We start from the raw sequence: 13,648 nt of genomic DNA on the forward strand, positions 1-13,648 counted from the left end.
AGTCATGCAATCACCCCCTCCCTCCTCCAAGCCTCTGTCCTGCACATGATTGAGCAGGGATGTCCCGTTTGTGTCTAGGAATCATCTGTATGTTGGATGTCCTTAACCTGGTGACTACCTGTAGTTTCAAAGCAGGCTAGTGTTTATTTTAAACTCCCTTTTGGTGTATTATCATTAATTGATTGCAAGGGGATAGTGCTTTATGTAAATCCATGCCCAAAACAGACATTGTGGCCAAACGTTCCCATGTAAGTCTAGTGTACCCTAGAAGCTGCTTACTGCTACAACATCAAAAGTGGAAATCAATACTTTATTCAGGTAAAACTGAACTTTTGCTTGCTATTTTACAGGTACTATAGTACTACTCACAATTCTTAGAAACCCATTTATGAGGGAACACAAACTGTTCCCATTTCATAAAATGCAGGATACTAAAATGGGACAGGTGTTTCAAAAAGTGAAAAATATAAGTGGAAACCACATAGATTGAACACATTGATAGTCCCTGATAACTGCTTGCTTAATGCTTGTTCTGGCTCTGTTTCCTAAAATCACTTATTATCCAAACAAGCTAGTATTTTTAAAAAGAGCAAGCGTACTTAACGTGGAACTAATATCCCACTTTGAACAATTCAGGCAGTTGGTTATTGCTGAAAGGGACAGTCGATGGCTAATATGGCTTGGCATCTTGCTAATATCAACGCTACAGACTCCTCTTCTCTATTCTAAAAAGACCATGGTACTGGACTGCCAAGAGGAAGTTTTCACATCACAAAGACAAGGACATACCCACCTGAAGGATCCTGCTGCCACTTGACTGTGGCTTAGGTTAAATAAAATTTGGTTGGCTGACAGATAAGTATATTGTTCTTTTACATAAGTGCATAGAGGGAAAGGATTTTTAATTTTTTATTTTGGTATTTCCACCTTATTTTGATTTTTTATCACTCCAAATTTTTATATTTGCAGTTTATTGTCATTACAAGAGACGGACTACCCTCTTATGTGGCAGTATTTTATAGTGAAAGGTTCTTTTATTGCAGACATCTAGGGTTCATATATCTGAGGACAGAAAGTCTTTGATTTAAATCACTCTGAACCATAAGTAAAAAGAAATGACAGAATTATCTGCTCTTTTCTGTTGAATGCTGCTGAAGTCTAGAAAGCAGCAAATGGCTTAAAGCTACATTTACACTTCTGCTGTGCGTTGCATTAAAGTAAGTGCTTTAGGGACTCTTCATGTGATAATCATTTTCTTATTCTTTCATTAATGTGCTTATGGCAGCTATTAAAAATAAACAGACTGGGAGCACACTGCACATTACAGGATACAGCAGTTGTTACCATGGATTGTGATGCACAGCCACTCAAAACTTAATGAAAAAAGCTAAGATATGCAACTTCATCAGTGGCCAGGTGTATTTAAATATATTATATATATAATCTGTAAAGATTAGTGCTCTAAACCTCATACCTATGTATAGATTGAATAACAGTTTAAAAAATAAATTCCAATATTCGCATTACATCCATGTAGTTATTAGTTGTCCTTAATGCAGAAGCCACAATCTTACCAATTTTTCAGGAGACAGGTCTACTTTATATATGAATCATTTATGTCTTACAGAGGGAAGATTGCGCTGCTATGAGCACTCAATGTGGTTTGCAAAAGACTACTTTTACTTCCTCAGAAGTACAATAAGCACATTAGTAATATGCCTCACAGTGATGGAGTGTATAAAATGTATTAAAGAAGATGAAGCAGCAAATACCAAGCAGGGATCCAGTATGTATAAAACTTACTAGAGCAATAATGGGATAAGATAAGACGACCTGCGCTTATCTTAGATTTCCACTGGTCAGCGCTTACTGTCAAGTCAAAGGTTTATGCTAGCCAGCATTTATTATTGTTGCATGGAGATCCACTAGCCCCTTGAGAGTTGAGCACTCCGATTCCTGATCTGAACCGCTACATATGATTGATGCAAATGGAGATCAGGTCTGTACTTGGCCTGCATATATAGTAAAAGCTCCAGAAAAAACAGCAAAATAGCTTCTAGTCTTAGCTTTTTTGAAGAAAGAAGCTCCAAAACCTGATATACGCAAACCGCTGACAGCCCTCTATGTTACTTTAGAAGGGGCTTAGAAACCTTTTTGGGTTCATGGAAAGCATCTTCATTACTGTTTGAGCCTGTACATATTAAATATGAACTTTAATTAAAAAAAACAACTGCTGTCAATCCAGAAAGCAGTGAAAAGCACTAGATATGGACAGATGCTGACTGACAGGCAACTGGACAATACTGATAACTGCATCCTTGCAAAGTTTTGACTCAGCGGAAGGCATATTACTAAGAGAGGACCATCACACATATAGAATGAGTAGATGCTTTTTGCTGTTGTACTATTTGAGATTTTTTATTTAAGGACAGCGACATGTTTCAAAATATATGTTTGCCTGCATCCCTCTGTGTATTCATAGGATATAACACAAAGCTTGTTGGGATTCAGTTCTTACCGCTTTCCAGGGTCTGCCTTCCACCAGATAGGACCCCTTGGGGTAGTGTTCCTGTGGGTGTCAGTCCTTTTAGCGTCAGTACACTCTCACTCTCCTCCCTGTGGAACAGAAAGGTAAAAGTCAAACTAGAGACACCACTATCATTTACAAAACTATCTGATCTGAATGTACATTTGAAGCCAGGTACTTATATATGAACACTTTCATCTATTACTACTGGAAACCCCACACTGTGAAAAGAGTTAATCAGAGGAGGAAGAAAGAGGTTGACACACCATAGTCCTGACATTCTGCTGAGGACAACTGCTTCTACGGAAATAGTCCGCTGAAATGAAGCCATTACAGGTAGGATATGATAAGATATCAGACCCTTTTTTAAACTATAACTCAAAACTTATTTACTCCTCTAAAACTAACAACTACTTTTCAGTTGTTTATTCTAATATTTGGAGGGCATAACACCATCATTTGATCTGCTAACAAATGACATGACAAGTTTTTAGATCATTTGAGCAGCAAGAGGTTTTGTCCAGATGGGCACTAATAAACCTTCTAGTGCCATCTTTTCTAATGTTCTAAAGACACTGTTCCATGGATCTCAGCAACTGTTTACACCCTTTTGGAATTCTTAATTACTACAGAGTTCCCTTCCCAATCACGCATGTGCAATGAGATAGACAATCTACCCCCCCCCCCCCCCCCCCCCCAATCTACGTCACCTAATCTGGCACCTGAGCAGTGGAGCAAGGAAACCTCCCGATGGACAGAAGGATCTGCAGGATTAAAGATGTGTTTTTATTTTTTTATTTTTTTTAGTTTAGTTCCCATATAGGTAAAATTAACTCTTCAGAACTGAAAAAAAAGGAGAAAAAAAACTTCTTTTGCTTTTTGTACTCCTGAAACGCAAGTTTGAATGACTACTTATAAAGTTGCTCTTCACATCTGAAATAGACATATTATTCCTATTTGCTCTTGCCAGCACATCTCTGTTCAACCTCTGAAAAATAGATGAGCTCTCAGTGACCCCTCACATAAAATTGAATCTATGCACGGTTTTATTACATAAAAAACTGTGTGAGTAAGCATAGGCTTTACCAGCAAAGGGATCATAAAAAAGAAAAAAAATGCCATCACTCTTTTCTTCATCACATAATTTAATGTCTTCTTACACTATTTTTTTAAAGGCCATATGTACTTATTATTTTTGCATACTCCGCTCACAGGCACATCGGTGTGTTTTAATTCATATGATACGTAATAAGTTAGCAGTGTACTTGTTCTCGGGGATTAAAGTACATAACAGCTACATCACCTGAGCACAGAGAATACTCTCGCCATCTTTCCAATTGCTCGGATCTTATTTCGTATAATCTCTTTACGTACAGACGCACCACCTAAAGGAAACTAAAATGTTAATCTGATGCATAAAGAAACCAATGGGTTAATGTGAGAAAGCTGGATAAACTTTAACTATGTTGTTACTGGTTTAAGAGCACCCCTATGTGAAAATATAAACACACACCCTTTGCTTACTTAGGGATTTCTTCAAACTAGTATGAAATTCCTTTTCAGTGTGCTTGTGCAATAATACACATACCACACATCAGTAGTTAAAAATCAGACTTGTTTCACAGAGGCAAAAGAATGGGAAAATTATGAACTGAAGAGGGCTTGGTGAAGGAAGAATGCTAACAGTCAGCATTATCACTGCGGTCATGTTAAAAAGCAGTTAAACCAAGCAGCAACCAGAACACAGAACTGCAAGATTGCAGGTGGTGAAAATAGTAACCTTTTATACTATGCAGAGATATATAGACAAGACAATATGGTTTACAAGTGTATTGATATAGCAAGTCTACAATTGCATATACAGTGGCTGCAAGACACGGTGAACAACTGAGGAACACCAAAGGCACCTATGAGAATTGACTCTAAATGAACTTTTATTTTGGGGAAGATGTTGGTGGTTGGCTGGAGGCTGTCAGGCTGAATCTAACCTGGACATTTACAAATGCCAAACACCTCTAAAAGTAAAAAAGATGGGATACAGTAGCTTGCTTAGCATCCATGTCAGCTAAGAACAAGCCAAAACAGCAAGTAATTGCCAAAACTGCCAAGATATCTTGTTTTTGTAGGTAGTATGGTGAGAATGAGGTATACAGGATCCATCTTGTCTTACAGTTTAGGTTAAGCATAATGGTAGTGTAATGGTACCCCCACAATTAATGCCGCAGCCACTGGCCCTATGCATTCCTTTATAGATATTGGAGAGGTGTACACAAAGAGTTGCCACAGAATGTTTCATCATTTATTTATCACATTCATTTGGCTGCTAGTCTGGAGCTGTGAAAAAGCTCATGATTATACATTCAGATTCCGAACAGCACAATCTGCCACCTCTAGGAAGATGCTTCATAATTTTACAGCTATGTAAACAATATGCAGAGTAGTCAGAAGCAAGACAGCACAGCAAGAAGAGATGCAATGTAATATGGAAATGACAACACAAATCAAAGATCAGGTCTGATATTAATCTTACTTTCAAGCGTATCCTCTCCATCTGAGATTAGTTCATCATCTGAGCAGATACTAAGAATATTCACCAGCATCTCAGTGACTGGAAGAAAAAGTGTCAATAGTTAATTATTGGGGATGTGTCTATTTTGCCCTCAGCTAATTCTCTTGCATTTTCTAAAATGTACTAAAAAGGAAAAAGGTCAGCTGGAATCTTGTTGCTAAAAGGGCAACAAAATCATCAGTTCCAGTGTTCAACCTTTATTGTGACCCAACTCATTACCCTCTAAAAACAGCCGGGTGGTGTGCTGCGAGGGCTGAGGAGATCCCCACCACAAAAAAACAATCAAAGAACAATCTTTGTTTATGCTTTGCTGATAATATGCTGCTAGTGTCAAATGCTACAAATAAGAATAATAATAATAATGAATGCTATAGACAATTTAGAAATACTTGTTTACCTATGACATCTATAGTGTGTTATTTTTAAAACATTTAAAATGGGGAAAAAATGAAGTAACACAATTCAGCCTTGTATAAGCCGTTGTGTGAGCCATGGGCTCCCTTACATAAGCCCTGTGTTTTTCCCCTTTTTACAGGTTAAAGTATTTTGTTGGTTAAATTAGGCCATTTGCTCCTAAATGATCTTTTGTGTATTAATTCTGTTCACCAACAGATGGCACAACCCAGCAAAAAGTACTTTCATTGTTCACTGCCTGTTCCTCTGACCATCACTCTATTCAATATACTCTGCCTCTCAGACAATCACACTATACTCTGCTATAAAATCATCATTTTTTACACTTCAGGAATGTAGGATGACTGTACCCCTGGTACAAATGGTGGTGTCATTACTTATGTCATTACTTTACAGGCCTACAAGAGGAACCACAAGGTGTAGTGGGACCAGGGATCCCTCACACTCCAAAACGTTAAATGTAAACAGGCCATAATTGTGCAAAATCAAAGGTGCAGCAAAACAAGCAAGTATAAACCTTTCTTTTTTGGTGTTCTTTCACTTTTTTTTTTTTAACTAGGGGGGAAACTAGATTTACAAAACAGTATAACAGTTACATATTACACATTTTTTTTTTTATTGTCACCTAGAAAGACACAACTATTTACTATATATATATATATATATATATATATATATATATATCCATCTCAGTAATAAATGTGTCTCTCAGTGCAGTGTATTCTTTACCTTTCTCGCCAACAAAGGGCAAAGACCAAGTGAACACATCCATGAAGTTTGGCAGCCAGTAAGGATGTGGAGAGCAATTAAATTGACGGATGTTCATCACATTATTCTCATATTTGAGCACTGCGGCTGTGGGGAGGGAGAGAGAAGAAGAAAGAGATGATTTCACATACATCGCAAACGCCTACACAAACAAGCAGTGCTAGTAGCTGTTTCCAACATGCACAATGTTGGCTGCACCGATTTCAACCACACACACACACAAACACATAGTGACAACCCCAACTCCAGCCAAACAAAGACACGCTGGTATAATTACATTCAGCCACCTATGAGAAACAAACATACACTAAGCATTCTTTTATCTGATACAAAGAAACATTAAAGATCTGTGACAAGGAACCTATCAGTTTAATAATGGAACAGATAACTAGGCTGCTGTCTACAGCAATCTATCATATTTTAGATTTCACTATCTAACCAGAAATGAACCATAAATAAGCAACAACCTCTACTTTTCACATATCAACTCAACAAACTATATGCTCCATAGCTACCCCCACCCCCCCCCGCCCCCCTAGGTAAAGTTTGCCCCTGCAGGGTATTTCCTTTTGCTTTTTACAACTGGGTATAGGTGCAAAGCAAAGGCTAACATATAATGCTTGCCAATAGGAAATGTCAAGGAAAAGTGTATTCCTAACAAAAAATACATACTTTTTTTTTTTTTGCTTGAACCCCTTAAATTTTAATTTTGTTTTCTAAGATTCCCCCTTTTTATTAGTCTTGGTTCCCACTATCACTGGGACAGAATATAAAGGAAAATCTAAAATTTTTAAGTTGGCACTGGAACAGGAGGTGAGGGGAAATAGTCCAATAGAAGGAACAGTTTCATTGGCGACTGTCTAACGGGATTATCAATGTTTTTTCCAGTTTTAATAGTTTCATACAGTAAGTAAAGGTAAAAATTCTCAAAGGGGCCCTGAAAGCAGAAAAGAAAAACACGTATCCCAAACTCTATCCAGAAGCAAACATAATTTCAGATTACAATGCATAAATAGTAATCTAGCTTCTGCTGAACCTAACTGCATAGCTGTTACACCTCGCAGATTTATTTTGGGCTCCTAACTATAAACTGTGCACATGACCATGCATGTGTATCTGCACATGCCACAGCAGCGGGTACTGCCAAGCCTTGACAATGGCACTGTTCATTTGAACAGTCTGTGATAAACAGACATATGCACAATGAAAGTGCTGAGATGAATACACAGACTCCAGTCTGCCAAAAGCCGGTTTGATATACCTCCCTACACATCCACCTCTCAAACACAGACTTGTGCCTGTCTGAATGGGGTAAAAAAAAAAAGTCTTCTCGTTGGATCTACTCTGTTAGCAATTGCTTAATATTTTGATCATGAAAGAGTTAACCATCACGTTGACAGATCTTTTTTTCTAATCTAGTTCATCTAGAAATACCAGTAGGTAACTAAAAGGTTAGATTATCAGAATGATTTAAATTGATGAGATTTACATGCCAAATTCAGCTGGAAACAGTCGATCTCAGCACGGTCTGAAAACAAACTCTTCGAAAAGCATTTCAGCTAAACTACATTATGGTCAAGCCTGCTGGTCAGGTTAGAAAGCTTAGCACCCGGTGTGTCTTCACCCCAAATGTCATAGAATTCTACTATACACAAAGTCACTGGTCATGTTTATAAACCCCATGCTTTATATCTGTCCATAGATTATTAGGACCATATTATGTTTTTGTCCTTTAGGGAGGTTTTCTTTGTCTCCTAGCATATTTTTATTTTGATTCTGCCCAGTTTCCAAGTTTTGTTGGAAAGTGTGTTCTAACTTCAAAGGGAGTATAACAGAATCATGATCGGAACATTTACTTGTCAAGTAATATAAAAGGTGCAATGTCCTGTGTCTTCATAGACTGCAATGATTAAATTCAGATCATGTTCAGAAGTTACAGTGCCCTACAAGTTACTTAGTAAAGAACGGAACAAAAATTTAGACTTGATCTCTGGGGACAAACCTGAACTTTGCAAATATAACAGGGTTTTTTGTCACAAATCCAAGACAGTATCCTAGTGAAACTACAGATACACAAACAGAATAGAACATACGCTATATTAGGACAATGTTATATCTATATGGGACTGGTACGGGTGACGTCCCTGCAATGATTCCTCTGGGACACAGTCTTGCCAGGATACCCAGCAATTCTGGCTTTCCTTGCTGGGAATTAAGGAACTCCTGCACACCTGCACAGGAATTAGGTCATCCTGGCCCTGCCAATCAAGATGACAGAAGATCGTACCCAGGAAAAGCGAAGGGAAGTAAATATCAGCGCCCTGCGATGGAACTGAGACAGGGGAGTATAGTGGATTTAGTCCGCTTTAAGGTTGTTTTTACTAATAAGAAGCAAAGAAACATCCCAGCAATTATTTTTTTGCACTCCGTGAAGTTCTTACCCACTAGCTGCCATGTTTCTTCCTTTATAAAATAATAAAAGTAAACAAAGTTTATTGTTTAAAAGACCAGTGATCCTAGTCAGCCAGAAAGATAAATTCCCCTGTAATAGCCATTAGTTCTGGTTATTCAGTTTTTATTTTAGGTGGGATCCCTTCTTTGCATAAAACATGCACACAAGCCATATATCTCTCTAACCTTTGTTGTTGTATACATCAAGGTAATTCGGTGCAGAGAAAATGGTGATGAGAGAAGGGAAACCAGTTGTCTGACTCTTTCGCTACATCCGGTAGCTGCAGATTAAAAAAGAAGCATTATATACTTGTATGGTGTATAATGGACACCACCATGTAACTCTGCATCACTGTCCATGGAAAGAACAAAACTGATACGTTAATAAACCAAAGGATTGAAAAAAATCATTATACACATTGCCAGGTTCTGCAGCTGCACCTCTTATCTGTCCTTATTTATTGAACATCATCCAAAGGGGAAACCACAGTATGACGTGATGGCATATTTTCTGTGCTAGATAACAATGGAAAGGGAAAGGCATTACCCAGCATCCTGTGCTTCATGGGCCCGGATCACTGACAGGAGGTTGTTGTTCTGCAGGAATTCACAGACAGCAGGGTAGCTGAAACACAGACATGACATTAGTTCAAGATTAGAGAAATGAGCTCTGAAAAACAGTTTAAAACTTTATGAAGTACCAGGACAGTTACCTGTAGAAGTAGGAGCAGCCACGCACGGTGTTGTGGTTGTAACCCTCCGATAACTTTTCATTGCCATAATCCTCAGCAGGGTCAGACCATAACAGATCACACATAGGGCCGAAGGCTGGTGGTTCCTTGAATCTGTCTAACTGATGGGGTGTAGAGAAGGCAGACTTAGGATAATAAGGGAACATACCAGTCTGGTCCAAGTAGACATCTCCTAAGTTTCACAAAATTCTTTTTAACACCCCCCTTGTTCTGTAGCAAACAGAAGCAGCACTATGCTTACTAGCTTCAGCACTTACAGCAGGCTGGAGGTAAAAGAGGAAGGGAATCAGATTAAAGCAAAGTACACGGGCTAAATTATTTTTGCCTCCCTGTGATAGTCTTGGACAAATATCCCGACGTCGATTATCAGTCTATCCAGTCTTTAACTTGACACATGCACACATTCTAACGAGTGTTACACACACACCAGGACCATTAAACTCTCCGTTTTCCCTGGACAACCCAGACAGAGCACAGGCTTTTTTTCTGCTTAAAACAAGCACCAGTAAGAACATTAAGAACTATCCACTTAAGAAGGTCATTACAGGGGATTTTTTATTCTCAATGCTGGATTCTTTAAATCACATAAAAAACGCAGCAGGGATTGTACAGCTTACCTGGCTTTTGGGAGTTATAGGACCTGCTTCACACTGGACTTCCATGAGATCACATGCAGAAAGCTGGTCCAGTGGCATCTCAGTGGTATATTTTTAAACAAATACTGAATGCAGCATTTTACTTTTTTGGATAGGTAGATAAAGTCAAAGGGTAATAATGTGAACCTCACCTTTTTGATGTCATCCAGGCATCCAATTTCAGGAGAGAGACCTCCATGCACACATAGAAACTGCTGGTTGAGCAGAGCTGCCAGAAACAATTCAGTTTCCATAGAAAGTACAGAGGCAGACAGCGGCTGCAGCAAGCTAAACAGATGGGACCGGCAGACATGTGCTTCATACTGAAAGCAGCTGGATCTCAGCATTACAGATGGACATTGTGCAACAGATTGGATTCCTGCTTCAAAGAGCAACAGGAGGGACAGGGATTAAGTGCACAGCATGTGTACAGGTGGCAGCATTAGCTTCAGTGCTGGACAAGAATAGTCTGGCGTCATACACAGTATAAGAGAATAAACAGTGCAATAATAATGTTGCAGAACTCTTGATTTTATAAATATGCTTTTCATAGTTATTATTTTTACACAGTATTTATATAGTAGCAACATATTACACAGAGATGAATAAAGTCCATAGTCATGTCACTAACTGTCCCTCAAAGGGGCTCACAATCTGATGTCCCTATCATAGTCAAATGTCAATAACACAATCTAGGGCCAATTTGGGGGGAGCCAATTAACGTAACTGCATGTTTACAGGGAGAACCTGCAAACTCCATGCAGATAGTGCCCTGGCCGGAATTTGAACCTGGGACCTAGAACTGCAAAAGCAAGAGTGCTAACGTCTGAGCCACATTGCTGGCTTTTAATTGTATTTACATTGTTTTGTACAAAGAGCAGAGATATAAAGTTGAAGCTCTTTATACAATCTTAGCACTCTGCAAGCACCTACATATAACACATTTACATACTATATTCTGCCATATGTTTGCTATTTTGATGCCAAGTTGGGTTTGGTGGTCAGATGCTCTACATCTAGCCTGCGTTCCTTTTCTTCAGAAGAATTGTTTTTTTATCACATCCGTCTGACACCGGCATTATCATACAGCATCTATTTTGGTACTGTCCAACTGAGCAAGGCATTTAAAACAATGCAAAGAGCCATTTTAATGACCTTTCCCCCCTTCCATCCTATATACTTGGAATGTAGCATAGTTCTACAGACATATTTTCTTTATCCGAGAACATAAATACTCAACAGTCATGGCCGGCACACATACTTCCCAACCTTCTGAGATTAGAAAAAGTACAGTTTTAAGGCAAAATATACACATTTGCCACAGCCTTAGTTACCCCAACAATGATGAAGTACACAAACAGGCACAGATACAATGTTTAAGAAGGGATTTTGACATTGGGGAGGGACAAGACCTGTGTAAGTGTTACTTCTCCCCTGCCAGACCTGTGCAAGTAGATGGACAGAAATAAAAATGGTTCGGCAGATAAATAGCTTTCATCTGTGCATTTAGCAGTTTGCCCGAAGCTAAACTTTAAAGAAGTGATGTATTGTGACTTGTAACTTCAGTACTTCTTGTGAAAACACCAAAATACAAGGTCCCAACAACTATGTTGGAGGCTGCCAAGGCAGAACTAATCCCTGCTATACTGGCCTGTCCTCATTGCATTGCAGGGCGGCACCATGTTCTTCTTTCTTTTCTCCCTAAATATGATCTTCAGCCATCTTGATTGGCCGAGGCTGGGATGACATAACTCCTGCAGTTATGGAGTTATCGAAACTGGGATTGTCAGTATTGCAGCAGCTAAGCTTTTTTGACATTTTCACGGGGCGATCAGAGAGGTAAGATTGCTTTTTTGCAGAAGGGACAACGCCTGTCCCTTTCTGCAAAAATGCCCTGCCTGATCAAAATTCTTTTTTTTTCCTCAAAAATTTATATTTATGTTATATTGAAATGTATATCAATGTACCCTGATGTAAGGTTGAAAGTTTTGAAAGGTTTAAAATGCTAACTTTACTTTGAACTTTGCCATTTTGCTATGAAAACAAAAATGCTACCATATGATGATATCCTATGAACCTTTTTCAATTACATTTTTATTTTCCAGTGCAAATAAGGTAAAAAATCAAGTTGCAAAAAGTTCCAGGAAAGCTTGTATTTTCTGCTTAAAAAAAAAAATTAGTTCCATCTGTCCTGATGTCCTATCTGTCCTGTTCTACATCAGAGAGATTACAACATGTTAAAATAAAAAAATATTTTTTCTTTTAATTCTAATTCTTGGGAACTCTTCCAACGGAGAATGAATCTTGCTTACTACTTTGTAGCACAGTAGTCCTCAACCTTTTGGAGCCCAGGGTCCACTAAATGGACAGACTCTGTGCATGGGGAGCCATGTGTCACTCAAGTGGAAGAAACTTTCCCCCCAGAGAGACGTCATGATGCCAGAACCCACACACACTCTCCCTTCGCAGACCTGGGCCTGGGATGGCTCGATGCAACAACCCCCCTCCCCCCCCAGAGGGGTTCTTGTCCTGACCCTGCTGGGGGGTGCACCAGCCAGAGCCGCGGCCCACCTGTTAGATGGCCACTAGTGGGCCACAGACCAGGGGTTGGGGACCCCTTTTGTAGCATATTTGTTGGTGTGCACTCTCTCTGTCCCCATTTGTTTCACTTCGAGAGCAGTTTTATTTCTCACCTCCTCTAAACAATTTACCTATATTTACCCACACACACTCTCCCTTCGCAGTGCTGCAGAGTAGGCTTCTTAGGCAAGTCTAATTTTTTGGACATCAAAGTGAGTTTATACCTTGTATACCACAGGTTTGTTGCAATTTAATTTATTTTTTTTCTTTTGTAGTGGAAATTGGTGCCACAAAAGTGACAATGACAGCACAAGTTTTTTCACCAGAAAAAAAAAAAAAGGTGAAAGAGACTATGTAATGTTTTAAGGAATTTGTTATTATAATACAAGCTCATGATGCCACCATTACAAAAGTTTATTTAATTGAAAACTGATGTGAGAACTGGATCAGCATGAATCTCATTTCTTTTGGATCTTGTGGATGGTCAGATGCTTCATGTGGATGTCATTTTCCTGGGGAAGAGATGGCAGCTGGTTGCACATGTAAAGGCCTTGGAGGCTTAAAGGATCTGCCGCTAGCATCTTGCCAGATATCAGAGGACACCTTTAGAAGCCTTTCGTGTCCATTAGATGATTTGGTGGCAAAAAAGTATATATTCACTAGGAATATGCTATATGTCCCTAGAAAATTTGATCATTTAGAAACTGTTGTGTTATTTGTAGTTCATTTATATATTTTAATCCTAATATAATGTTTACAGGAAATATTACCCCCAAAAATATTTTGGTGGTGCAATGTCCACACAGGGAAAAACAAGGCATAATACAATCTGTACTCACATTCTTGCTTGAAGGTGAAATACTCTGTTAAGTGTCGGCACTCATGGTTCCCTCGTAGCAGAAACAGGGTTTTGGGGTGGATAATTTTCAGGCTCCAGAGGTAAAGTACACAC

General features: G+C 38.8%; 1 protein-coding gene across 1 annotated transcript in view; it reads right to left on the reverse strand.

The window, feature by feature from the left end:
• The window catches only part of PPP3CC (protein phosphatase 3 catalytic subunit gamma), a 36,048-nt gene that overhangs the window by 8,153 nt on the left and 14,247 nt on the right, over positions 1–13,648 (reverse strand). Inside the window, 10 exon segments of the mRNA XM_072399828.1 lie at positions 2,519–2,616; positions 3,831–3,912; positions 5,058–5,135; positions 6,240–6,365; positions 8,916–9,010; positions 9,277–9,354; positions 9,443–9,582; positions 10,269–10,394; positions 11,678–11,684; positions 13,523–13,647. Coding sequence (XP_072255929.1) covers positions 2,519–2,616; positions 3,831–3,912; positions 5,058–5,135; positions 6,240–6,365; positions 8,916–9,010; positions 9,277–9,354; positions 9,443–9,582; positions 10,269–10,394; positions 11,678–11,684; positions 13,523–13,647 — 955 coding nt within the window.

This window comes from Pyxicephalus adspersus, chromosome 2 (genome assembly GCF_032062135.1).
Source record: "Pyxicephalus adspersus chromosome 2, UCB_Pads_2.0, whole genome shotgun sequence".
NCBI classification, from domain to species: Eukaryota; Metazoa; Chordata; class Amphibia; order Anura; family Pyxicephalidae; genus Pyxicephalus; species Pyxicephalus adspersus.